General features: G+C 36.4%; 1 protein-coding gene across 1 annotated transcript in view; it reads left to right on the forward strand.

Moving 5' to 3' along the window:
- Positions 1-26,535, forward strand: part of mkxa (mohawk homeobox a) — a 48,642-nt gene that overhangs the window by 18,361 nt on the left and 3,746 nt on the right. Inside the window, exon 6 of the mRNA XM_056469899.1 lies at positions 25,623-25,656. Within this exon, the coding sequence (XP_056325874.1) occupies positions 25,623-25,656 (34 nt within the window). The remainder of the gene's footprint in view (positions 1-25,622; positions 25,657-26,535) is intronic.

The following is a 26,535-nucleotide window of genomic DNA, read 5'->3' on the forward strand; positions in this document are numbered from 1 at the left end:
ACTTGGTCAAGTTTGTTTGAAGTGTGATTGCTGTCATTTAAACCTTGGTACACACAAAGTAGCACACTGATGCCACTAAAAGATGGGTTTCAGTCCATTTCCAAACAAAGCATGGTGTGGTTCAACTAAAACAATGCAGCATGAACCAAAGACATCTAAAAAAACAAACAAAACTGAATATGATATCGCAAGTTGCAACCTTTAAAATCTTAACATAGACAGACAATAAATAGCAACCCAGGCTCATTCTGAAATATACACTTCTGGAGAGCGCCAAATACGTCCCATGACGTACGTTTTTTTGCAGTTTTTGTTTTCGCAAATCCACCAGAAGCCACTGTGTATTCTTTTGGGATCTCAAATTTCTCTCGCGAGTGCCATACCGCATTTTTTTCTCACGTAAATCCACCAGAGGCCACTGTCGACTGTCTGACTGACTGACAGATCGACTGACCTACCCTCCTCTTTCCCTAATGCTGTGTTCACACCAGACACAGAACGTGCGAATAAATCGTAGAGTAATAGTAAATAGATACATAAACATTTTGAGTTTACTCGCTTCATTCGCGCATCAAATTCACTTCACAATATATGCGGATTCACATCATGGGCAGGGCTTCTGTCTGCCCGGTGACTGTAACTGTGTTGCTAAATGGCTGATATGGATTTTTTTTCTGAGAGAATAGCTGTGTTTATGTGCTTTAGAAAGACTAAAAAACAGCGTCAATTTGTTTGGAGCCGTGCCTGAGTCCACTAGATCCACTCTGAGGGGCGCCAAGCTCTGCGAGTTTATAAACTCCTCCAGAAACTATACGTGGATGATGGAAGCTTTCAGTTGTGCTTCTGACTGAGCCGAACCCAGTTTGATGAACTGTTGTCGAGTGTCGGCAAGAGAATTTTCCCCCAGGACACCAACAACAGGCACTACATCATAATCATGCCCCCTACAAGAGCAAGCTTCTGATTGATTAATGCAGCGTGAATGTAGGCTATAGTTCAAATTTTCCAACTCGTGTTGGAAAAGTGCGTCAAACGCGCAAAGCGCTCAACTCACGGTGCTTCATTAGTGCGAATCGCGTCATTCGCGCCACCTCATTCACGTGTATTGCACCGCAGGATGTCTATTCGGGTCTTTGCATTAACTTAACATGTAAATCACTTGCGCATGATGCTTCTTTCACATCTGGTGTGAACGCAGCATAAACCCAAGCAATAGTCTGACTGACCCAAACACCCACTTCCCTAAACCCAAACGACAGTTTACAAAGCAATCTTTTTTAAAAAGCATTTTCTGATTTTTACCACATTTTCAGATTTTACCACATTCTCACCATTATTATTTTTTTATTAGATTTTTTGGCTTCTGTTTTTGTCTTAACCACTTTCTTGAAGCATTCTTTGCCGCACTCGAACCCCATTGTCGTGGTCAGCTCCTCTCTGCGTCTCAAGTCTGCTGACATACATGGCGAGCTAACTGGACAAACTGGTAACAGCAGGAAAGCCGTCCACATGGAAGTAAACAGTCAGCTGGTAAGCGAAAAAAGGAACAGTGTCATACCGGCTCATAGCATTCGTTTAAAAGACGAAATGCAGCCACAGTACCGATCTCCAGAAACATTTTCAGAATGAGCCTATGTTGATGAATAGCATAGTTTGCCATTATGCTAAATTATTGATCTACATAGATCAGTTACAGAAGTAAAACCTGACTTATGTTGACTGTTCTTTAAGACAATAAATGCATTTTACATGCTCTTCAATCTTTAAAACTTTGAAGACCTTTTACTTTTGCAAATCACTATACTATACATTGCATGAAAGATGATATTTGAAAAATCTCAGTAGAGACGCTTAAATAAATATTGAATAATGAATTATTTGAGTGTCTTTGCTTTGTCTGGTACTGAACAAGTGTTGGTTTGTCATTTTGCACAAGTATACGACAAGACCAAATGTTTAGAAGCACAGGATCCCACACAGCAGCATCTGCGTAAGAGCGAATAAGGGATCAATCAGAACAAAATGCAGCAATAAACTCTGGATTAAATTGATATTGAATTTGTCATTCAATCTAGTTACTGGAGTTTGCATCATTTCCTCCTGGGATTTCTCAGCTATTCTTTTTCCTTCTATTTTCTTTTCTTCTGCATTCCAGGATATTTTTATACAAACATTCTTTGGGTTTCAAACTAATAGGGCATGAGGTTGAAATTTTAGATCTATAGTTGGTTTTCCTTCTCTTTTTTCAATAGCTGTCTGTCTGTCTTTGCGCTCAGTTAACCAAGATGCTAATGTTTTAGTTCAAACCAAAGTAGCATCTCTTGCTGTTGCTCAATGGAACAAATTGAATCTGAGCCGCGCTCAGAATGCTTGAATCAAGCGTTCTTCTCCTTTCTATCACTCCTCACATAAAGTTTCACAGATCAGACGTGGCAAAGGAGCCGCTGGGCCAGCAAAGCCTCAAGCACTCGGATGGAAAACTTAAGAGGCCATTGTATAAGAAAAATACGAAATAAAACGCAACGGGAACCCTGATGGGAGTTTCATTGAAAACTAGAAGCGAGAGAATTCCAGGGCACATGCCAGGGATTTTATGTCAAATACACTTTAATGGGATATTTTATGGCAGGAATCTCGCTCAGTGTTTTCCCTGTATGTGTGGTACTGGGTCTAGATGATATAGATCAGCATGCTGTGCTGTTGGGGAGGATGAGAGCTTGCAGTAAAGCGAGCATGCTCTCAGAAATTTGTCTAGGATGTATTTTTACAGGTTGCATCAGGTTCTGGATATGCAGGAAACGCATAAGCCTAATAGGAAGTGCATCATTTAGTGCATCACATAAACTGGCTGCTGGTGTGTTATTTGTCATATTGATTTTTACAAGGCCCCTGTTTTCTGTACTGTAGTGTCATGTGGGAACTGTGAAAACGAAAAAACAACTGATGTGATCTATATGGCAAAATGGGATTTTTGGTACTGCTGCCATTAAAAAACTGAGGTGGATAGTTTTTCTCACTAAGCAAGGATAAAATAGATTGTTTTTAAAAATCACGTTAATTAAATGCTGTTCTTTAAGTCTTACAATTTAGAATTTTAAAAAGTAAAACAGTTTCCACAAAAAAATTTTAAAAAAATGAAAAAGAAAAGAAAAAAGCAGAAAAAAATGCTTAAAAATTTGCCATTAGAGGAACTAATCAGATTTTTAAAACAGTAAAATAACAATTGTTACTGTATTTTAATCATGTAATGCAGGTTAGGTGAACAACCAGGGTGCGAATTACAGAGGGGTTTGACCCCTCTAATTCTCTAATTAACGCTTGATTGCCCCTAAAGAAGATCAAAACAAGATGTATGTGGGGTCTGCCCTTTAATAGTTCAGAACTAGTTTTGTCTGATCTGTATCTTAAATAATATGACTAAATAAAATTATAGATAATGTAAATATACATTTGACCACCCCTATAATGGTTCATACCATTGTGAATGCATGTTTGCGTCAAAAAAAATTCGACTTCATGCAGCGATGTGCAGACTGATCGAAATCTGTCTTAAAGCGATTCGTACCGGTTAGAAATTTTGGCCGGCTTGATGCTGCACTGATGCCATGTGGCTATCACGTGTGACTATCAAAGTACTGCGACTGCGCTCCGAGATCAGATGGCGGGCTCAGCCAGTGCAGCGTTTGAAGAGCGACTGCAGGATCTGTGATGACGACACCGATATTACATGATTGGCTGGGTTTATTATTAGACAACTTCCGTCTCACAAACTTCAAAACAAACAATTAACTTTTTTATGCCATCTCTATCTTGTACACATTAAGCTTATTAAAAGACTTCAAATATTTTACTGCAGTAGTCCTGATCTTTTTTTTTATTATTTTTTTTAAATAATTTGTTCATAAAGGCTGGATTGTTTGCATAGGTTTATTTTTGTCCATATTCATACAGACCCTTTACTGTATACAGCTCTATATACGATTTAAATTATACATTTTTAGTGAATAACCAAATATCAACTCAAATATGTCTTACAAACTTGTAATATAATAGTCATCATCATGCCACCGCCATACTTTTAACAAATTGAGATAAATAATCATTCTATAAAATAGTTCTAAAATAATTAATATATTTATAAAATAGTTTTATCCTCTCAAGCCTTTTATACAGAAATTTAAAAGTAACATATATCTTGCTTTTTAAGTAAAATTTCTACTGAAAGTGTAGCTTACTTATTTAGTAAATGCCCTTTTGTTTAATCTTTTTAGATTAATGTGATTGGATAATCAAATAAATAAATAAATAAATAAATAAATAATCTCGCCATGTGATCATGCTGCAAACTATGAGCCCCGGGGTGTCTGACCTGATGGCCTCATTTTCAGCTCCACTCCCGCCTGCGCAAGTCGAACGCACCTATTAATTTAGCGATTTGAAACTGGCAAGTCTAGAGCACCAACAGACAGCGTAAGTGTTCACAAAACATATTTCTCTTAAAATGATGTCTGTGAAACTAGATGCATAGATTGTATTTTATTATAAACTTGCTCACACATGGAAGTTAAACAGTAAAATAAAGTCTTTCATGGCCATCCATTAATAGTGCAGTAATGCAAACCTGTCACCTTTTATTAATATCACAAATGTCATTGAGAACCACTTAATATCCCTCAAAACACTGAAAACAACAGTTGTAAATGTAATTGAATTAAATGTGTAACTTTGGTTCACTGAAGCATATTACCGAATATAACTGTAAAACCTGACACCCCCCGATCATCAGTGTATAATTCGAAATATATTAGTAATGTAATCTAGTGAATCCATTTTCTAAAAGAAAAGATTTAAGTTGTGTTTGAGGCATTTAGTAGCAATTTAACTAAATACACAGTAGCAGAACTGGATACAATATAACAAATATTATTACAATTTTGCTTTAGGGCATCGCCGTGGCGCAGTGGGTAGCACAATCGACTCACCTGTGGTACAGGTGAACTGGGTAAGCTGAATTGTCCGTAGTGTATGTGTGTGAATAAGTGTGTATGGATGTTTCCCAGTGATGGGTTTCCCAGCTGGAAGGGCATCCGCTGTGTAAAACATATGCTGTGTAAAACAATTGGCGGTTCATTCCGCTGTGGAGACCCCAGATAAATAAAGGAAATAAGCTGAAAAGAAAATGCATGAAATTTGCTTAAGAAGTCCGTTGGATGGCTTCTTTCTGTACACACATGTATTTTTTCAAGTTTAAAAGTTAATTTTTCCATCACTAAGAGTAGTCCTCCATTGCCCAAAAATTTTATATATTTTTAAAAAACAAGAAAATGTTTATATAATTAAGATCTGTAATGAGAGTTTAAAAAATTCTGCCAAAGAAAAATAAAAATGGTTATGGTTCTCTTTTTCTAATCAGTCTTTACACTGTGCTTTAGAGCGTCAGCCATTCGCTATGGGACATATTTCTTCACAGAACCAAAAGTGTCACCTGTGTTTTATGACACGAAAAAAGCCCTTCCTTTTCAAGGTCAGTGGACATTAAACAGAGGCAGGAGGCAGAAATATGTTAAATGAAAACAGAGAGGCTTGACAAGGCCACCGGGGCTCATAGGTGCCAGTCTCTTATAACAGTCCTGCAGACTCACTGGACTGAAGCCACCAGAAGAAAATACTTTAAAAGCCATTGTCCAAGAAAAGTACGATCTCTCCAACAGAGCAGATTTCAGTCCAGCACCGCAATCAGATGCAGGTGGGCAATTTATCCAAGCTCAAACATACAGCAAAACACAAGCCTGTAAATTATGACATTAGTAATGTGCAAGGCCTGCTGTTCATCTGATGATTGACAGCCCTGCATGTGTGTTTGTGTGCAGCTGGAAACACACAGCACACTTTAACTTGCGCTGTTGTACTACACGTGCAGCCACATGCAGTACAATACATAAAAGCAGTGAGTCTGATGCTATTAAAAAGCTTGACAGTCTCTCTTTCTCTTTGGCGAACATGTCTCAGTGTTGTTTGACAGTGACATACAGTGCTAAGGAGGCATGTGTAATTTAGAGAAACAGTCTGGCAGGGAATGGCATTTAAAGAGTGCATGCTGAACTAGCTGATTTACTGCTCAGGGACCACAGAGCAGCAGGACAATGACCGATCCGGCTCTGACTGCACAAAACACTCACTGAAACATCTCCATCTCTATATCGATAATGGAATATTAAGATACTTTGCGTGCTATTTTCATGGTTTATTGGTAATACATTTAAAACAAACATATATCCATGCATATTCACTTTTGTTTGTCACAGAGCTTGCACAAGATCTATAATATAAGTAACTAATAAAGTAACAGAAACTCTGAATTATTGGAGAAAATATGCAGACCTGGTGGTGATGTGCTCATGACTTAAAGCAGAGCTTTTGGTGCATTATTTTCAAATCATTCAATGGACTCAGTTGCTCTTATATGCTTACCTTACCACATGATAAGACATTGTTCAGATGTTGTATTTTCTAGACATTTGTCAGGTTTTTGGCCTCAAACCGCTGCTGTGTGTAGGACTTTATTCTTATGCATCTCATTTAAAGCCTTCTCTTTGATTTTTGGACCGCGGAGTAGCTGAAATCATTTGTTTCATTGATATGGAATTGTAATGTGGTCAAGATCTGTCTGGAACTACATTCAGAATCTTACCGTTCCTTGCTGGTGAAACAATCTTCCCAATCCCATACGGACTGCCGATTCTCTGGCAACATTCAGACAGCAACTAAATACTCATTTCTTCCATAAGCACTAGACTACATTTAAAAAAAAACACCCCAGCTATTATTTTTGTTACAATGTTAGAACTTTTGAATTAGTGGCACTTCTTTTGAATATTGGGGAGACGCATCATTTGTAACTGTGAGAGGCATTTATGGCCTAATGGATAGTAAATTGGAGTTGTAATCCAAAAGTTACAGGTTCGATTCCTGGTCTTTGCAGGAACTGAAGGTCAGTGGAGTGAATGAATCTCACTCTCTCTCATCTTCCATACCCAACTGAGGTGCCCTTGATCAAGGCACCTAACCCTTAAATGCTCCCCGGGTGCTGGAAGCAATAGCAGCCCACTGCTTCGGGTGTATGCTCACAATGTGTGTATGTTTTGTGTGTGCTCTCACTCATTATGTGTGTGCACTTAGATGGGTTAAAAGCAGGGGACTAATTTTGAGTTTGGGTAAAAAATCTTACTTGACAATACTCACTTCACTTTGGACAAAACCATCTGTTAAATCACTAAATGTACTTTAATTATGTACGTTAATAATATAATATGATATAATATAATATGATATAATATAATATGATATGATATGATATGATATGATATGTTATGATATGATATGATATGATATGATATAATATAATATAATATATGTCTGAAATATAACAAAATATTTAAGGTATAGATAGTCCAAATAGTTACAGATTTGCAACATTCTTCAAAATATCTTTTTTTTCTGTAAAACAAAGCAAAACAAATTAAAAAAACTTAAATGGGTGAACAGTCTGTTTAATTTCTTATTTACTGAACTGCTGTATCAATATCACATCTGCACTTGCGCTTGAGGTCAAATACAGCACTTCTGTGAAATGAACTTGCTGCTTGATCCCATTTTTATGTGAAATTGCTCGTAAGTCTTATCATAAGCTATGAATCTGAGGCATATTTAGGGGCAAATATTTGTATTCTAAGCTCCATCATTATCAACAATAAACTGTGTGAAACTAAAAGAAATTAACTATAACAACAAAGCAAAGTTGAAATGGAGAGCCCTAAATATTACAGAATATGATTGATGGCTTTAGCATTCCCAAAAGCTTATACAAGATTTCCATTGAAAAAGTCACATACAGATTCAATCAGAAGATTTAGACACTCGTAATTCATGCACTGTCCTCAGGTCTAAGAGAATTGTTCTGTCTTTTACTGCATATGATAATTCATACTCAGTACTGAAGTGACATTCATTGCAGGATGATTAGTTACAACATTTAAAAATGCACCTGCAGACTCTTTGTTTCCAGTCATATTTTTAGTCATTGAGGATTTCTAGAAAATACTGTTCAAAATATTCATCCCATTCTTTTGAACCCAAAATTTTGTATGTATTCTCATGCACCAAGTGTCTCATCACAGATAGTTACATATAATATAATATAATATAATATAATATAATGTAATGTAATGTAATGTAATGTAATGTAATGTAATGTAATGTAATATAATATAATATAATATAATATAATATAATATAATATAATATAATATAATATTCTGAAAACGGTTAAATGTCAGCTACAAATCCCTCAAAAAAGGGAGAGTTAACTGAACAATATTTGATTTCAGTAATAGATTTTAGGGACAATATATTGTTTTTATGGCTTCAAACATTTATTTTATATATATATATTTATATATATATATATATTTATATATATATATATATATATATATATATATATATATATATATATATATATAAAATAATAATCATTCTAAAAATAACAATCATTACATGTTTATTTATTTATTTTTAGTATTCTAAGTAGGATTACAGTAGCACTTTTCAAGAGCAATTGCACATCCTCTTTGTAGCACAGATTAATGTCTCGTATCCAGACACTGTTAAATAAGTTCTCATCCATCTTCTATAATTTCGTTTTTGTAGCTATTTGAAACTTAAATTATTGCTCAAAAACGTATTCCAGAAACTGAATTCTTAGTCTCTCGGCAGCGCTCTGTGTATAAACTGTGCTGAAGCTCAAGAGCAATATGTCGTGATGAATTGCAAATAGTCCGAGGCCCACTTGAAAACTGAGTGTGTGTGGATTGTGTGGAGGAGAGGTGTAAACAGACACACACTGCTCTGGCAGCTCACACATGAGAATAGATAGCAGACATGAGGAAAGAAGCAATGAATGAATGGCAAAGTGTTAGAGGAGTGTGGAGAACCTAATGGCTTTATACCGACAGAGTTTGACCATAAGAAAGAGTACAGCACGGCCTGTGTGTGTTTTTTTTTGTCTCACTTGGAAAGAACAGTTCTGACTGAAGGGGAAAACAAAACAAGGCAATTTCACAAGGATAGATTAACAGATGAAAATAGAAATTGGAGAATCAAAGAGCGTAGGATAAAGAGAGAGAGAGAGAGTGTGTGTGTGTGTGTGTGAGATCAAACTTTGAAGGAACATCATAGTTCATTTCATTATGTATTTTTGGATCGAGTCCGCAATCATTATTTAGCTCAGAAAATACTTTCAAACATTGTTATATTATTGTTTTTTCTTTCTCTGAGGTTGCGGTCGAAAGTAATTCTGTATTCATCTCTGGACAGAATTAGTTTGCAAAGAAACATGCAATATGAGATCAAAACAACAGTCTCCATCATTTGCAATGATTCCAGATTTGCTTGCTTTTAATGTTTTTCTTTTTAATTTCGTTGTATTGGAGCTGAAAAGGTTCTAGGTTCTAGATGGAGCTTATCTCTGTCTGATAACACTTAAGGCAAATGTTTTCAACCTGAGCCTCTCTCTCTTTCTCTTCTAATGTACGTCAGGTCGCAGATACTGTCTAATACCTCAGTGGCGTGCTATGTCTTCTAGTGAACATGTTTGAAGTCTGTTTGTGGGACTTTTATAGGTACTGATAGGGTGAGAGATCAGAATCACTTGTTCAGCCATTAGCAAATAGCAGATCCACACGTCCAGAACAGTGAGCCAGATGCCCTCTATATTAATAGACTGATGTAATGAAGAAATAAAACACATATGTTAACACACAACATATTTTAAAGGCAGAATGTCAGAAAATCTCTTTAAAATGTTACAAAATTTAGCTTGTTGTGAGCCTATAGTAGCCTATATGTGTGGTGGGAGAGTTTACCGTACTGCAATTTAAGAAAACACATGCAATTACAAGAAACGCCAGCAAATTGAGAAAAGATCTTCATCCGTTTGACAGCACACATGCTGCAAATTCTCGCAATGCAAACAAAAAAACTAAAACGTCTGCAATTTCTCACAATAGCTTTCAAATAGCACGGAACACAATGGAAATGTTTCAAGGGGACCCTAAAACGTGGCGGACCTGGCTTTTTTAGGTTATGGTTAATTAGGCTAATAAAATACAAAGACAAATGGAATTGGGATGTTAAAATAAACAAACAAAAAACTCACCTTTCAAAGATCACACACAACTTCACTGAGCAATAGTCATGGCACAGTGGCGCCCATCACATTTTAGGGTCCCTTTGAAACATTTCCACCATGTTCCATTCTTTTTGCAAGTATAGTGAGAAAATGCAGCATGTTTTTGTAAATTGTTTGCGTTGTGAGAAAATGCAGCACGTTTTCTTCATTTGTTTAAGTTGTGAGAAAATGCAGCATGTTTCTTTAATTTGTATGCGTCAGGGGCAGATTTAACCAATAAATGAGGTAAGCGGCTGCTTAAGGCTCCGGGACATCTGGAGGCTCCCAATAAATATCTAGAAGTTATACCTGTAAACTATATATAACATCGTTTTCTACCATATTTTGTATGGTGAGAGTTAAACAAATACAATTTTTACGTAATTAAATATTATTTAGTATACAATCAAATATAATATTATTATAATAATGTAATGTTATTATATATTGTAATGTTATTATTAATGTAATGTCATTATGCATAATATTAATAATATTACAAAATAAAATATCCATCATTTCCTAGTGCGTAAAACATATGCTGGATAAGTTGTTGGTTCATTCCGCTGTGGTAACTCCAGATTAATAAAGGGACTAAGCCGAAAAGAAAATGAATGAATAAATGAATGAATGAATTAATTAATTAATGAAAATTTCCATCATGGAGCAGTCCAGCAGTCAAATTGATAAAAGTATATGATTAATTTTTTTAGTTGTAAAATCATTTTAAGGAAACTAATCACTTCAAATATTGAGATTACACTAATTTAAAATGTGGAAAAGAAGATTGAGTGATATATAAAAAACAGCAATATAAATAAATGTTAAATAAAAGTAGAAAGGGTGCATTTCAGGACTTGGGCCCCATGGCTGTAATTGCTCAGGGCCCCAAAATCACTAAATCCACCCCTGGTATGCGTTGTGAGGATTTAATGCATGTGTGCTGTCAAATAGATGAAGATATTTTCTCAATTTGCTGGCGTTTTTTGTAATTGCATGTGTTTTCTTATATTGCAGCACGTAAGCTCTCTCGGCCACCATATATATGATACAAAAAAAGATTCTGGAAAGTGTTGGTCACCAACTGACTTCCAGTGTATGAAGAAGACCCTTGCACATTTCTGAAAATACCTGTAATATCTGTAATTTTCAAAAAAAAAAAGTCATATATTTTTGAAACTGCATGAGTAAATGGTCTTTAGTTTATTTTTGTATATATTTATGCCTAAATCAAAAGTATAAATACGTAGTTGATGTTCAAAAGGTTTTGGTTAAAAAACACACCTAAATGTTATGTATTATTCAACAGAAATCCAGACCTGACCATTTGTGCTGGAGTAGATCTGGGGTATTTGTGTCCCTTTGGGTTGCATCTGTGCCTCATGGTACAGACTGTTCTGCTATTTTGTGGTAGAGAATATGTTGTGGTGATTTGTGTTTACTCTGACTGGTAAATATGAAATGAGGGGACGATTTAACACATTTCACACTTAGATGCTGAGGCTGCTGCTTTATCTTGGCAGCAGTCGGACTGTCATTGTGTGTCATCTGCTCCGCAGATCCACAGAAATACTAAAATTATGAAATAAAATTGCCCCATCATTTCTCTTACCCTGTTTACCCCATCAGTTTAGCCACTGTTGGGTTGTTCTTTCAGCTCACCAGTCAAATCCGCAGCCCAGAACATGTCAGCACCTTCCACACAGTTTGATCCATCACAGATTAATGCGCTGTGATTCAAAGGCTCAGAGAAGAGGAAGTCCAACAGTGTCAATACTGCTGTGTTTTTCACCAGGGAGAGGTTTTAAATAATGTACAAAAGATCACTATCAATCTTCATTGCTCTATTGGCCCTTATGTCTCATCCAACCACCCTGACCCAGAAACGGAGGATATCGTGGATATTTATAGTGCGGCGATTACTGATAAACCTGAATGGAATGGAGAGAATGGAAGAACAGAGTCAGTAATTGAGCTGCTGTTTAAAGACGAGGCCATTGCAGTGAATGAAACCTCAACCAAAAGTATGATCTGGGAAGGCAATGGGAAAACAAGAACCAAGACATTGGCTTAAAAAAAAAAACTGTGAACGTCAAAGACGAGTTAAAGAGAGAAACAGAACAGAAATGATGATCACAGGAAACAGTGAGAAAAATGGAAGCAAACCAGAAGACAAACTCAGCCCGTTTGAGATGGATTTATCTCAAGAATGACCTGAAGAGACAGAAACTCGAAAAAGAAACAGATGAGTGAGGGTAGAGCTGGCAAAGCTGAGACGACACACATGCCAACCTCATCTTAACATCATTCACAGGCCTTCAGTGACATTATTAAAGAACAGCGTTCATTTTTCTCATGCACACGTTGGACGTCCTGAGTAAAAACGAGACTCCAAGAACTGATGTCTGTCTGCTTTGGACAGAACCAATTTTCCTCTCCTTGAGGAAAGGCTGTGAAAGATGTGAGTGCTATTTTATAAACCAGTAAAAACAGGCCTAGATTCTGGCCAGGGGTTTGAGAACCACACAGCAGACTCCGGTTGTTACATTATAAACGTGACAAATTCATCATGCGTCTTTTTCTGATGTCTGCTAATTTGTTGAATTGTAACTGTCCCTCTTTCTTCTACATGCTGGGATGTTTCTCTGTGATTTTGAAGCAGTATGTGCCACATTCATTCACCACAGATTGACGCTGACATCTTTTCCATTCTCGTCTTCGTCTCAATAGCCAAAGATCCATGACATGTTGCCCAGATTCCATTTGTCACTTCAGTTCACTCAGCTGATAGATGGACGATCAAAAGAAAGAATGAACGGTTGGATGGAGGTATATTTCCAGCCATGGTCTGCTCTGACATTCCAACCATGATGACAGTTTGTCTCCGTTGTGACTGATCATTGACAGTTTGCACAGAAACAGACCTGTCTGAAGTATTTTACCCACTCGTCCAATATACATTTAAATAATTACTTTTCTTTGCTGCTTGTTCCAACTCCTTATTTAATATGAGTTGAACCAATAGAATTCTTTAGTTTTTTTGGCAGGGACAACTTAATTGCTTTATGTGCAGTCTACATAAATTTGTATAACAATTGAATTAACTTAATCGATTTATTTTGGGACAACATGAAGGAATTCTGTAGAAACCCAGCGTTTTTACAGTCTACTGCTTATGTACAGTATTATGTACAGCTTTTTTTTTGTTGTTTTTATGTTTCTGCAAATGTTCACAATCCAGGGACAGATCAACGTGTTCTTTGTGTTAGACAATGAGAAGTTTGCTCTCTTTGAGTAATCTCTAGCAGATACTCTTGATTATGGTACTGACCCCAGTCCAGGGTGAGAGGATTGGCCTGATAATGCTTTCAAATAATCGACTCAAATGTCTACTTTTATTTCTGCTTGAAGGAAAAGCAGATTTTGATATCATCTCTTGGAGTGTTTCTGGTGTGTGTTGGTGGATTTTCTTCATCCAGTATGTGTGTGTCTCTTTAAAGGAAAGATTCATCAAAGAGTATTCATTATTTACTCACCCTTATGTCATTTAAACAGTTTTACAATCTTTTTAAACAACTAAAGGCTTTGTTTTGAATCACACAGACCTGGATTATTAAGTTAAAAAACACCACTATTCAATAGATTCCTATTTTCAGGCACACTACGATACGTTAAGTTAAGATTTTTTTTAATCAGTAAAATGATTTTAATCAATATAAATCAATTTCTACAATGCCCATCGAAATGGGATATTGTTTTAAAAGATGCTCAATCTGATCATCTCAAATGTTGTTGTTTTTTATGTATATATATAGTCAATTATCAAAATGAGTTTGTATAATTACCTTTCATAATCATCAAACATGATTGTGTTCTTAAACATCAGGCACCCCAACATGATCTCACGGCAATTCATAACTTTTTGATTTAGTGGCTAATTCATATGCATTCATACGATCACATTCATACAATTTAGTACGATTTGCTCATCCCTCAGTAACGGTTGGGTTTAGCGCCAAATTCGTACATTTTCAAATGACTGAACTTGTACGAATTAGCCACTAAACTGACAAAACGTAAGATAGTTACGTTTCCTCGTGAGGTCAGGCTGGCCACCCACCTCTAAATGCAAGACAACATGACAGTGTCAGCATTTATTACTATTACTATTAGGAATTTTAATAATAGATCATTTTGAAAAGAATACTTGAAAGAAAAACTAAAACAGCAATGTTGTTTCTCCAATATTGTTATGATCAGTTTTGGGGGTAACACGTTATATGTAACGTGCGTTATGTAATAATATTACTTTTCTAAAGTAACAAGTAATGCATTACTTTTAAAAATAAGGATTGTTATTTGAGTTACTTTAAAAAAAATGTAACACAAGTTACTTTTTACCTTGCGTAATTGGCTTTTACAAAATATATTGCGGAATAAAAATGACCTTAGGCTGAATCATACACTCAACGAGAAAGTGTGCTGCGAGGGAATAGACAGTCGGCTCACACTCATCATCATCATCAGGTCTCTTTTTTTCACCTCAGATGAGTCCGTGTACTGTTCTAGAAACTGAATAACTCAGGATATTGGTTTATTTTAAGTCAGAGGGAGTATCCCGTATGTTAGTACTTACTGAAGCCGCAAACGGTTTCACAACAACTCCATTCAATTTAATGAACTGGTTCGACAGGTTCACTTAGAAGATCCGGTTAAAAACAAACGTTACTGTAGAAGCCACTACGTTTTGTAATATAGTAAGATTTTTTTCTCTTTTGGGAAACAATTTACACATTTGTTAAGGCCACGTGAAGCAATTTATTCAATGTGTAACGCTCAAAGATTTATTTTGATTTGTGGATGTTTTTTATTATCCTCTTGCTGTTCATTGTGTTATTAAACATTTTAAAAGTTTTAAATCTGTTTTTGCCATAAATCAGTTCATGTTATTACTCTAACGCTTTATTGCAGTCTTTATCTCAATGGACAGTGAATTTAATCAACTAATAACACAAAACGTAGAGAAGAAGCACACACATTACATGCTTTCATTAATCAGTATAAACAGCATGTATAGCTCTGGGCTCAGAAAGTTCTCAAAATATCATTTTATCCTACATTTTTTAAAGGAAAATGAAGGTGTAGGTTATATAGGTGGTTGTTAAATGCAGAGCTTCTCTATAAAAAGGTGTAAAAACACCTGCAAGTTCTAAAAGAGATCAAACCTCAGCCAGGTAAGAAAAAGTAATGCAAAAATAACTAAAAAGTAATATATAACGCATTACTTTCCATAAAAAGTAACTAAGTAACTTGTAATTGTATTGCACTACTTTCAAGAGTAACTTTCCCCAACACTGGTTATAACTAAATATATGCCTTGTGCACTCTGCAGGCACTCTCATATCAACTGCTCTGATTTTATACTTTAGTTTCTTCCTCTTAACCTCTCCACTTGCCTAGCTCCACCTAAAATCCATCTATTTTAAGCAATATAGAGTGCCGTGTGTTTGTATTTACTTGTCTGGCTAAATGAAAGCATGTGGCGACAGTGAGTAGTGTACGGAGACCATACATCTGCGCCAGGTGTTTGCTGGTCTGACATCTATCAGTAGCTGGCAGAGCTATACGTCTCCTTTTTAACACTTATTTCTGCTCTTTTCTTTCTCTTCCCATTTCCTGTGGTGATGGTAAAAGCGCTGGGCTATTTTCAATCCATCAGGCCTTTTTGGCATCATCAGTAGCCCAACTCACTGCTAACAGAGCCATGTCAAAACGGACCTGCTCAGTAGCAAATGCTGCGAAAACGAATAAAAAAAAATACCAGAAAATAGTTACAACTAGCACATTATGATTTATAGAGGATTTATAATTTCTTTGGCACAGCCGTTGTTTTTGAAAATCTGAGTTTTAGATGTTTTAGGCAGCAGCATTTGGAAATTGCACTGGGTCTGCGTCCAATTTTCAGCTGAGAGTTTTCCTGGGGGAGAGAGCAGAGACACAGTCTGCTCCCTAAAGAGGGTCACTTAATGCTGCATGCAGACAAGCCCCCCTAACACTGCTGAAGATATCAGATCAGCATAAGGGACAGTATTAGAATGCACTGAACATGCTTTCGGTTTGAGTCAGTATGCAGCAACAAAATAATAAAATCCAAACATCATGATGATTTTTCAGGAAATGTGCAACTAGAGTGGTGCCAGGAAGGTCTTGACTGAATTACATTTCCATTCCACCAAATGATTTCAGTTATTACAAAGATCCTGACAGCATAAAACAGTAAAATAAGCAAGAATTATTAAGTTTTAATGTTTACAAAAACCATACACACACCCTCTCCCTCCCATACAAATTCATGGACATATAGCAAAGACGCACAACAGTACATAGGAGACTTATTTCACATCTAATCAATCAACATGATTTTTTTGTCTATCAGTGGTATTAATCCATTTAAAAAATAGTTCGGCCTCTAGATTATGCTTATTTTACCCCCAAAAATATGATTATGCCTTGATTTTTAATAATTTAATTAAGACAGTAAGGTCTGACTTTGCTTAGACAAAAGTCTTGTCACACAAATAATGTACAGTATAGAATATAAAGTCATGGAAAAAGAATTAATATTGTGTATGACTCCCATGAGCTTGGAGGACTGCATCCATACATCTCTGCAATGACTCAAATAACTTATTAATAAAGTCATCTGGAATGGAAAAGAAAGTGGATTCTTTGGATTCATCTTCAAAGCCTCCTACTTCATCTTACCCCAAACATGCTCAATAATGTTCATGTCTGGTGACTGGGCTGGCCAATCCGGGACCTTCTTTGCTTTCATTTACATTTACATTTAGTCATTTAGCAGACGCTTTTATCCAAAGCGACTTACAAATGAGGACAAGTTTCAGAAACTTTGATGTGGAGGCTGAAGTATGATAAGGAGCGCTATCCTGCTGAAGAATTTGCCCTCTCTTGTGGTTTGTTATGTAATGGGCAGCACAAATATCTTGATACCTCAGGCTGTTGATGTTGCCATCCACTCCACAGATCTCTCGCATGCCTCTGTACTGAATGTAACTCCAAACCATGATTTTTCCTTTACCAAACTTGACTGATTTCTATGAGAATCTTGAGTCCATGCGGGTTCCAATAGGTCTTCTACAAAAATCTACCTTCTGCCACTTTTCCTAATGATCAACTAGAAGTCAAGTTGTTATTTGTTGCTCTTACAACTGGGATCAACAACAAGAGTTTTGTTAGATAGTGTAGATTTCAAACAAATAAAGGGTGAGTAAATGATGACAGAATGAACTATTCCTTTAAAATCTCTTAAATGTAAAATACAAAAAAAAAAATGTAATAAGCATTTTGGGCTTTTAAGGAGAAATTGTGACTACAAAAAATGTAAATATAATAATTCAGAAACATAAAAACAGGGATCATATTGGTTGTGTGTAAATGTGCTAAATTTCTGAACCGTAATAATAGGTCAATTTCTCTTAATTCTTATATTCCCTTGTCTAATGACTTCATTCCCTTCCTTCTCATCTACTATTCCTGGCCATCAAGAGATTCATGTTATTCAAGTTAAGATTAGATACCATTACCGCCCATGATTTAGGAGCGAGAGATGACAGACTGTTTTGGTCTTTATTTCTTATACTGGTGGTTGTCAGTAGAAACCAGTCGTACAAATGCCAAAAAAACAAAGCAGAGCTACTGTAACTGCGATAATAATGTCAGACAAAAGCATCAGCTCCATCACACTATCTGAATGGCTTCCAAATAAAATTCACATCAAATCCTAGAGCTGGTAATTTTAGGAAAGCAACCCAAAATTTGAACAGAAGCAGTGTCTAAGCAGTCTGTGTTGTTTGTGTTATCATACTGTTGATAAATGAAGGTGTCAGAGACAGAAAAGACAGTTACGAGGCTGAGTAAAGAGTAAACTTGGAATTGTTGAATGCTGCTGGGGAAAAAAAGTGTAATAACTTCAAGGTTTAATGGCATGTGCAGCTAAGGACTGAATACCTGCGTTTGACAAAACACAGATCTTGGTTTGTTGTTTGTATCAAGCGCACTGAGAATAGCAAATCACAAAGGCCTCAGAGAGCAGGAGCTTATCTACAACAGAGAACAGACAAGCATACAGAAAGATACAAAAAGAGAAAATGGATACAAGGCTACATACTGTACACCACGTGTGCCTGAAAAACATCAGCAGAGTGAACCTGCTGACACTGAGAGAAATCAGATTCAGACCAGACAGATTAATTCTGCTGTCAATGAGCTGGCTCGCCCAATATTTTAAAAGTTGGTATTACCCTGTAAACAATTTTGTGTTTAATAGATGACTAATAGACATCTATATGTAGACAGCTTGGCTAAAACAAGGCTAAACTTGGGCTGTCAGTGAAAATCTAATAGACATCTAAGAAAAGCCCAAAACTAGACTAATAGTCGTCAAATAGACCGATTAGACAGACTTTACATGTGTCGTTCATTTCTTTTTATTTGATGACTAGTCTAGTTTTGGCCTATTCTTAGACGAATATTAGATTTTCACTGACAGCCCAAATTTAGCCTTGTTTTATCCAAGACGACTATGTTTAGACTTCTATTAGACATCTGTTAGACATCTTTTAAAAACAAAAAATGCTTGCGGGGTAGTGTTGCCACAATATAAAAATGATGACTTACCTTGTTAGTATATCACATACAGATATTGTACTGATACCACACCACAAAAACAGCAGACAGCTAAGTGAATAATACATGACCTGTGAAAAGCTGAAACCTCTTTGACCAGCATGATACTGTCCTGTATTTTATTTAAACTGTAATTCATTTATTAAGTTAATAAATCACATGCCAGTGACACAGGTCAATCGTGTGTCTATGATAGTCACTTTAAGAGCTGTGCAGACCCACATAAATGACAGTATCTGAATGGTTGAATGCAGGGCTTGACATTAACTGTTTTGATCACCAGCCACTGTGGCAGTTTGCCAATGTTACTAGCCACTTGCTATTTTCACTAGCCACAATTTTGTTGTTTGGAAAATATATTTGAATTTGGCATGCTAAAATTACTTGATTTAAATTTTGTGCTATGTCCACATCTCTCCTTGTTGTTTTAATTTGTTGCGTGTGTTGTGTATGACCTTGCTCAATGTTCATGAGAAAATGGCCTGTGGTTTTATTTCACATGACTTTTCAGGGCTCAACACTAAGGTTTTATCTTTCTCGGGCCACACCAAACTAATTATTTCCTTGCCACAAATTTTAAATAATGTTTCAAGAATTCACACTTAGCTCATGATTTAAACATAGCTTGTTTGGCATTCTGTCCCAGGAGAGAGAGCCCTGGGCTCAAGGGATCCTTGGGCCCAGGGCTACCTCCCTTTCGCAGGGCGAGGTCAATCTCAAAACTCCTCTGCTGCTGAGGCTAAGGTGAATTTCCTGAGAGAAAGACATTTAGAAAAAAGACTTAGGCTTATGTTGTCTATAATATAGAGCATATTTGGACGGTGGGAAGAAACCAGGGAATCGGCAAGACACAGACACACACAGACATGGGGAGAACATGCAAACTTCGCATCGAAGTACTAGATGGCCCAGCGAGAACCCGGAGCCATTGGTATTCTTACTGTGAGGCAACAGCGCTAGTCACTGGGCCAACGTGCTGCCCATTCAGGATAAAGGTGAAAGAAGGGGAGGATGGGGGTTTCTTCCAGACGAAGATAGTTGTTGAAAGGAAATGGGCATATATATATATATATATATATATATATATATATATATATATATATATATATATATATATAGTCACTTGAGATCCTTTGATTGGAGCATTCTGATTAGCTAATGTGGGCCAGCTGGGTCAATCATGACCCCGTGCTCCTCTTGAAGTTCCTCGAAGCTCCTCTCGAATATTAAACTTTATGTAAAAACAAGCTAAATGTTGATGTATACGCTTATTATTCAACATAATTGTTCTTAAAAAAGCTATTATTCTCATGTATCTAAAACTATGCACAGTAGTTTCTCCAGGCTAAAGGTCCCAAATTGGAGAGGTAATCTCCTATTAAAGCAATGTTATTGTAAAGGATGATAATTAAAACATATCAGCAAAAAAGAAAGCAGGTGAAAAACATTCCGTGTGCTATAATGAAAGTATTATCGCGCGCACAGGATTAACGTTAGGCCCATTAATAATCTCTTCAAAGAATGGTTAAAGCAAATGTGGCCACTGCTGCCTACAAAAAATCTCAAGCTCTTGAAAGCAGCTGTGGGTGCACAAGCAATGTTTTATTTAATGTCTATTTCAAAGAGAACCGATCGCACTAGTTCCGTTAATAGGCATGGTTGCTTTGCACAAGGAAACGGGAGCACACACCCTTTTTTTTTAAACTTGCGCACATCACATCAGCGGTGCACACGACACTAAAGCCCTCGCCAGTGAGATGAGATAACCTGATCATCCTCTCATTCTGTATTCACCTGTTTTCTTTTGTTTGCGCGAACAATTATTTATGTGTGTTATGCTGCTTCAAGATTCTGAAATCACATGTGCACGGATATTGACAAACATCAACGATCATAAACTAAAATTTTTAGTGACGAGCCAGCACTGGCAGTTTAAAAATTATTTTCAACCAGCCAAAGTGGCTAATGGGAGTGCCTGTCTAAGCCGCCACAGCTGAAATCTACCCGCATTTGACGAGTGTTAAAGCCCAAGTTGAATGTATCTAAACTGTTTACATTCAAAAGACTTTCTGACTGTATTTACAAGGATATTCCCAAGATGTGCATTTGGACATAATTTTGTGTGTTTTTAGTGCAATATGGCAGTAATCAGAGTGAAATTGGCAATAACATTCTATCTTTGAGGCACTTTCTGTTCACATGCTTCAGTTTTGTGTCAGTGAGCACAAGAATTGCAGTTACTTAGCGAGGCTACTAATAAAATAAGGAATAAAACCGTTTTCAACAGCAGGATACTGCAATGCTTTTCTAGTACCAGTATATAATGCAACACTAGTTGGTACAGTGTTTGCTATGAAAGGTCCAGCAACACAAGCACTTCTGCAAGTCTCTTCCTCCTGCCACTTCACCTGATCTGCTACAAGATTATCGATGCCCTTTCATGAAGCAGCAGCAGCACATCTCAAATGCTCCCAGCAGCATATTCCTGTATATCACCCTGCAACAGCACCTGCTCTGCCAAAACTAAATACAATAAAACTCTCATAGCCAGTGGAGTTAAACCATTAACCCAAAAGTACAGTCAAAGAAAAGGAAAGACATTACAAATCGTGACAGGAACATTATGGGATCACTTGGACAGATATTGAGAAAAATCTAACTCAGACTGTACGAATTAAGGCCAGATTTCCCAGTGGAGGCTCTCTAATCACTCCATCTTCACATGAACTACTTGTTTTGCAATCCCACACTCTGGTTCAGTTAATTGAACCCCAAACACATCTGTGAGTAGCGAGTTATTCTGACTAACGCGCTCGTTCTCAGCCATGTAAAACTATTACAGAACACACGGAGCACAACAGGATATTTCTCAATCAGCCTCAGGCGCTACTGGCCCACTGCTGGCCTTTCCTCAACACCCAGTTGCCATTCAGCGCACATGTGAATAGTTTTTAAGGAAAAACAAGTATAGCACAGGCTCAGACGAGCCGTTGGGGATGATTAGGTGCTGTTTGGCCCTGCAGGTGTCCGGGCAGCTCTCCAGTGTCCGTTCTGGATCCAAGGGCTGTGTGTGAGCGCAAGGTTTAGGATGGGATGAGGTGAACGCATGCAAAACGCTGCCTCCGGGGAGAGAACCGAGACATCCGGAGTAAAGTCATAAGGTTTAACTCGCTGGACAAACGACACCATGGATCTGGATTTAGAGAATGATTCAACGTCTGTAAAATTCATCCTGGATGAAAGTGTGAGACATGTTAAACCATAACTGTCATGTCCAGTAAGAGATCGGCCTGCTGTGATATCAGATATCTCTGCACAATCATTTTACAGGATTGCAGTGTTAGGTCTGGATATTAAAAGAAAGGAAGTGTGCAGAGGTGTAAAGTACTTCATTACTGTTCTTACTATGGCATCTTTTTTTAGTTTTTGGTCTCCTTTTAGACATTCTGTTGACTAAAGTGACTTTTCAACTCAAGCTGTGGTGAAAAAACAGAGAAATAGAGAAATCAATAGAATAGAGAAATCAATTCTGCATCGATTGAGAGATTTTCAAAATACATCTCTGTTGTCTTTTAAATTGATTCTGAGCTTTTTAACAGCAGATTGTGATTTAGGCTAGTAAATGCACAAGGAAGTGCATTCGGCTGAGTCGTGTATATTAGCTTTTATATCACAAGAATAAAATAAACAAACAAAGCTCACTATAAACAATTTTGTAATTTGCTTTAAGCTTTGCTAACTTTAGTAATGATTATTTTAGTTCAAGTGTAAAGATTTTGTTTGTATTTCTAAGGAACTGGATGCAAAGCATACAGTGCCATCCGCTGTTAAAAACTAAGCTCAGAATCTATTCAAGCGAGAATAGTGATGCATTTCGAAAATCTCAGAATTGATGCAAAATTGTTTTTTTGACAGATTTTTCAACTAGCAGTGATTAGACTATTCATAAAACACTGTATGAAAATATATCACGGTTCTCTAACAAAGATTTTACGGACTATGGGCACTATCATACACCTGGCACAATAAGGGGTAAGACTTGTAGGACATGATTTGTTGCTATTTTTTATACCAGCGCAACAATGAGTTTTATGCAAATTTCAGTTGCGCCACTTGGTGGTCTAAAGTAGAGGTGTGTTTAGGCGCATTGTTGGTGCGTTGCTATTTTTTAGGAACTGAAATACACATGCTATTGATCAACTAAAGAGCACATTAGTTAGGCCTCTGTGGGTCCAAACAACACGCAGTGTGTACAGCAATACACAAATATCTTTTCATATGAAAAAAAATGTAAAGGATTAAAATGTAAAAAGAATATTATTTTCAACATAAATATAAAAACCACTACCGCCATGCCTTCATGTCGAAGGCCTTTTTTCAATGTATTAATGACAATTCGCATTTGTTTAATGTTATTATTATTAGCAGTATTTTTTATTATATGCATATTTATACTTATTTTAATCAAAACAAGCTTAGATTTGTCCGCCTGTCAGGTTTTGGAGATGTATGCATCACCATATTGGGCAAAAGATTAGGACGTGTGTTTGGATATAACTCAGTTTTTGACCACATTTTAATTTTTTTGTTCATTTATTAGTTTGATGGAAATTAGAACTGAATTTAGAAATAGTTTTGAAACAAATATTTATGCTTAACAAATGGAATTAAATATGTAGGCTAATGGATACCTTCAGTGGAGTGTGTTTCCATTATTTCCTTATCCACAAAAGTAAAGGAGTAAAGAGTTAAAGTAAAGAGAAAGTAAAGACGCCAAATGGAGGAGGCTTGTTCTTTATGCTTGCGCAGATGGTCTGATTAACTGTTTTCACGCTAATAAAGCTTTCAGTTTTTTCATTTTGTTAAAAATCTGCGGATTTATGCGGAATGATTTTGGGAGTATCATAACGAAAACCTTAATATATGAACTAAAAAGTAATACCTTTTTTAGCTTTTATTTAATGTTTAAAATGCAAATCCAATTAGATCCCCTTTATTTGGTAAACAAAGCAAGTCTTCTATATAATATATCTACTAAAAGAGACAAAAAATGACTTCACAAACTTTATTGTGGATAAATTATATATAAATGTGAATAAACAATTAACATTTACATATTAGTCAATATTATTACTGAAATTAATAAAAAAAACTGAATAAAAATAAATTGACACACATTTACACAAGTAAATAAACAGAATCAATGATGGGCTAAAAATCTGCGAAATTCTGCGCATGCAGATTCCGTGTGGCCTACCCATAACTCATTAAGAGAATAAGCACAACCCTGCTAGACCATGCGCCGATCATATTTTACCACCCTCAATAGACTGCACCTATAAATCGTTAAAACAGAGCCTATAAGTTATTTTGAAAATACATGTCAGACTACTAATGAGGTTAGTTGACATAAAGCTGCAAAAACTTGAGTTCATATACTGTAACATACTCTAAAAGGGACTTTAGGCTTTATTTTGTGGTCGAAAGAGTACATTTGAAATTTCTTATTTAAGATACAATTTCATGTATGAATACATATTTGAAATGGATCATGGACAACATGGTGGTGCAGTGGGTAGCGCTGTCATCTCACAGAAAGAAGGTAGCTGGTTCGAGCCTCGGTTGGGTCAGTTGGCATTACTGTGTAGAGTTTGCATGTTCTTCCTGTGTTTGCGTGGGTTACCTCCGGGTGGTCCGGTTTCCCCCACAGTCCAAAGACATGCGGTACAAGTGAATTGGGTAAGCTAAATCATCTGTAGTGTGTGTGTGTGTGTGAATGGAAGTGTATGGGTGTTTCCCATTGATGGGTTTTGGCTGAAAGGGCATCCGCTGCGTAAAACATATGCTGGATAATTTGGCGGTTCATTCCGCCGTGGCGACCGCAGATTAATAAAGGGACTAAGCCGAAAAGAAAATGAATGAATGAAATGGATCATTCCAAAACATTTTTTAAACAAAATAAGATCCTTTCATCAAATTGGTGTCAGGTAGAATTCCAAAACACACTTCATGCCAATCGTTGTCAATCAATTACCCTTTTTTTCAGTCTTTGTCAGATATGTTTGAATTTTTTTCAGGAAAAGCTGTTCTACATGAAATGCTGTCATCTAAATACATAATTCACAGACATTATAAACAAAGATAAATTACTCAGACATTATTCAGATGGTAACTGCTTCTCACTGGGAATTATTTTCAACATTTACAGAGGTTATTCTGTCATTTTATTAGTGTCCAAATGCAGAATGTCTACCACCCCTTTAAAAGTGAAACTCCAAGTTTGTGGGGTAATTAAACTACCCTCTAAATCCACATCTCAATATGATTTTTGAGAAGACATACAGTATAATCTGTCAGTACTTGTGCGTGTGACTGTCTGTGTGTGTGTGTGGTAGAGGAACTGGTGATTACCATTAAGTAATTAGCCTTAAGTGTGTTGCTGACCTCTGTATTTAACAAATAGCACATTATCACTGTGCCAAGCATCTGGGATGATTCCACTGTTCACAATGGAGCAAACGGAAACAAGCTTCCGCAGTCTCAGTTAGTGAAGCGTCTTCCTCCATTCACACAAGTAGCTCAGATCTACACATAAACAAGAACTCTGAATGTTTATTTACTGTCTTCCACTGCTTCCACTGTGTGTTTTGTTATTGACACTGGCTTTGTTCTGTGTTTGTGTTTACAGAGACTGTGGAGCATGGATCAAATAAATGTGACAGGTGCGTATGACTGCTACTAGCATACACATCAATTACCTCAGTCAAGTGTGTCTAAAGCGTTACTTTTAACTTTAATTGGTGTAACCATACACAAAACGACAGTTTGGTACATACCTCTGTTTTAAAGTAAGTCTACTTGATGATGGCCAGTAATAATAGTTTGTGAAATCTCTAGACATTTAAATAAATAAATGCTAACAGCTAGATTCATTATTTTTGTCCAGTGACTTAACATGATCATTTATACCTAGAGAAGCTAAAGTGCTAATCGTTTTAGCTTATACAAATAACACACTTTTAGGGGAGTGCGGGGCACAAAGGAACACAGGGTTAAATGTAACACAGAGTTTTAAGGTATTTGCTTAGGGTTAACCATGGCATGCTTTCTAGGTTTTCACCACAGTGTCGGCAGACGTCTTCTTGACGATTATTGAAAAATTTCGGTGAAATTTGGATGAGAAACAGGAGAAACCATTTTTGCAGCATAAAAGTATTTTTTATTATACTCGATAATTTTTTATTTAAAAAAAATCTGTGAAATTATGAACGTAAAATCTTATATTGTTGTGATCACCGTCTTCTAGGGTAAAAGATTAAAACCATTTTGAAAGATGTAAGAGAAACAGTGACTGCTAGCCAGTTTTGAGGAAAACACAACACAGCGGGGTCAGTTGTAACAGGGTGTTGCAATTAAGCCACACACTGTTGGACACAAATTAAACTAACAAAATAATCATTTGGATTTTGAGTGTAACGGTGAGAACTTTTTAAATAAAATGATTTTTTAATAGTAAATATTGTTTCAATAGAAAAAAATATATATTTTATGGCTAATAATGCAAATAAATGCTGTGTATAATAATGGATAAATGGATAATA

This window comes from Danio aesculapii, chromosome 12, assembly GCF_903798145.1.
Source record: "Danio aesculapii chromosome 12, fDanAes4.1, whole genome shotgun sequence".
NCBI classification, from domain to species: Eukaryota; Metazoa; Chordata; class Actinopteri; order Cypriniformes; family Danionidae; genus Danio; species Danio aesculapii.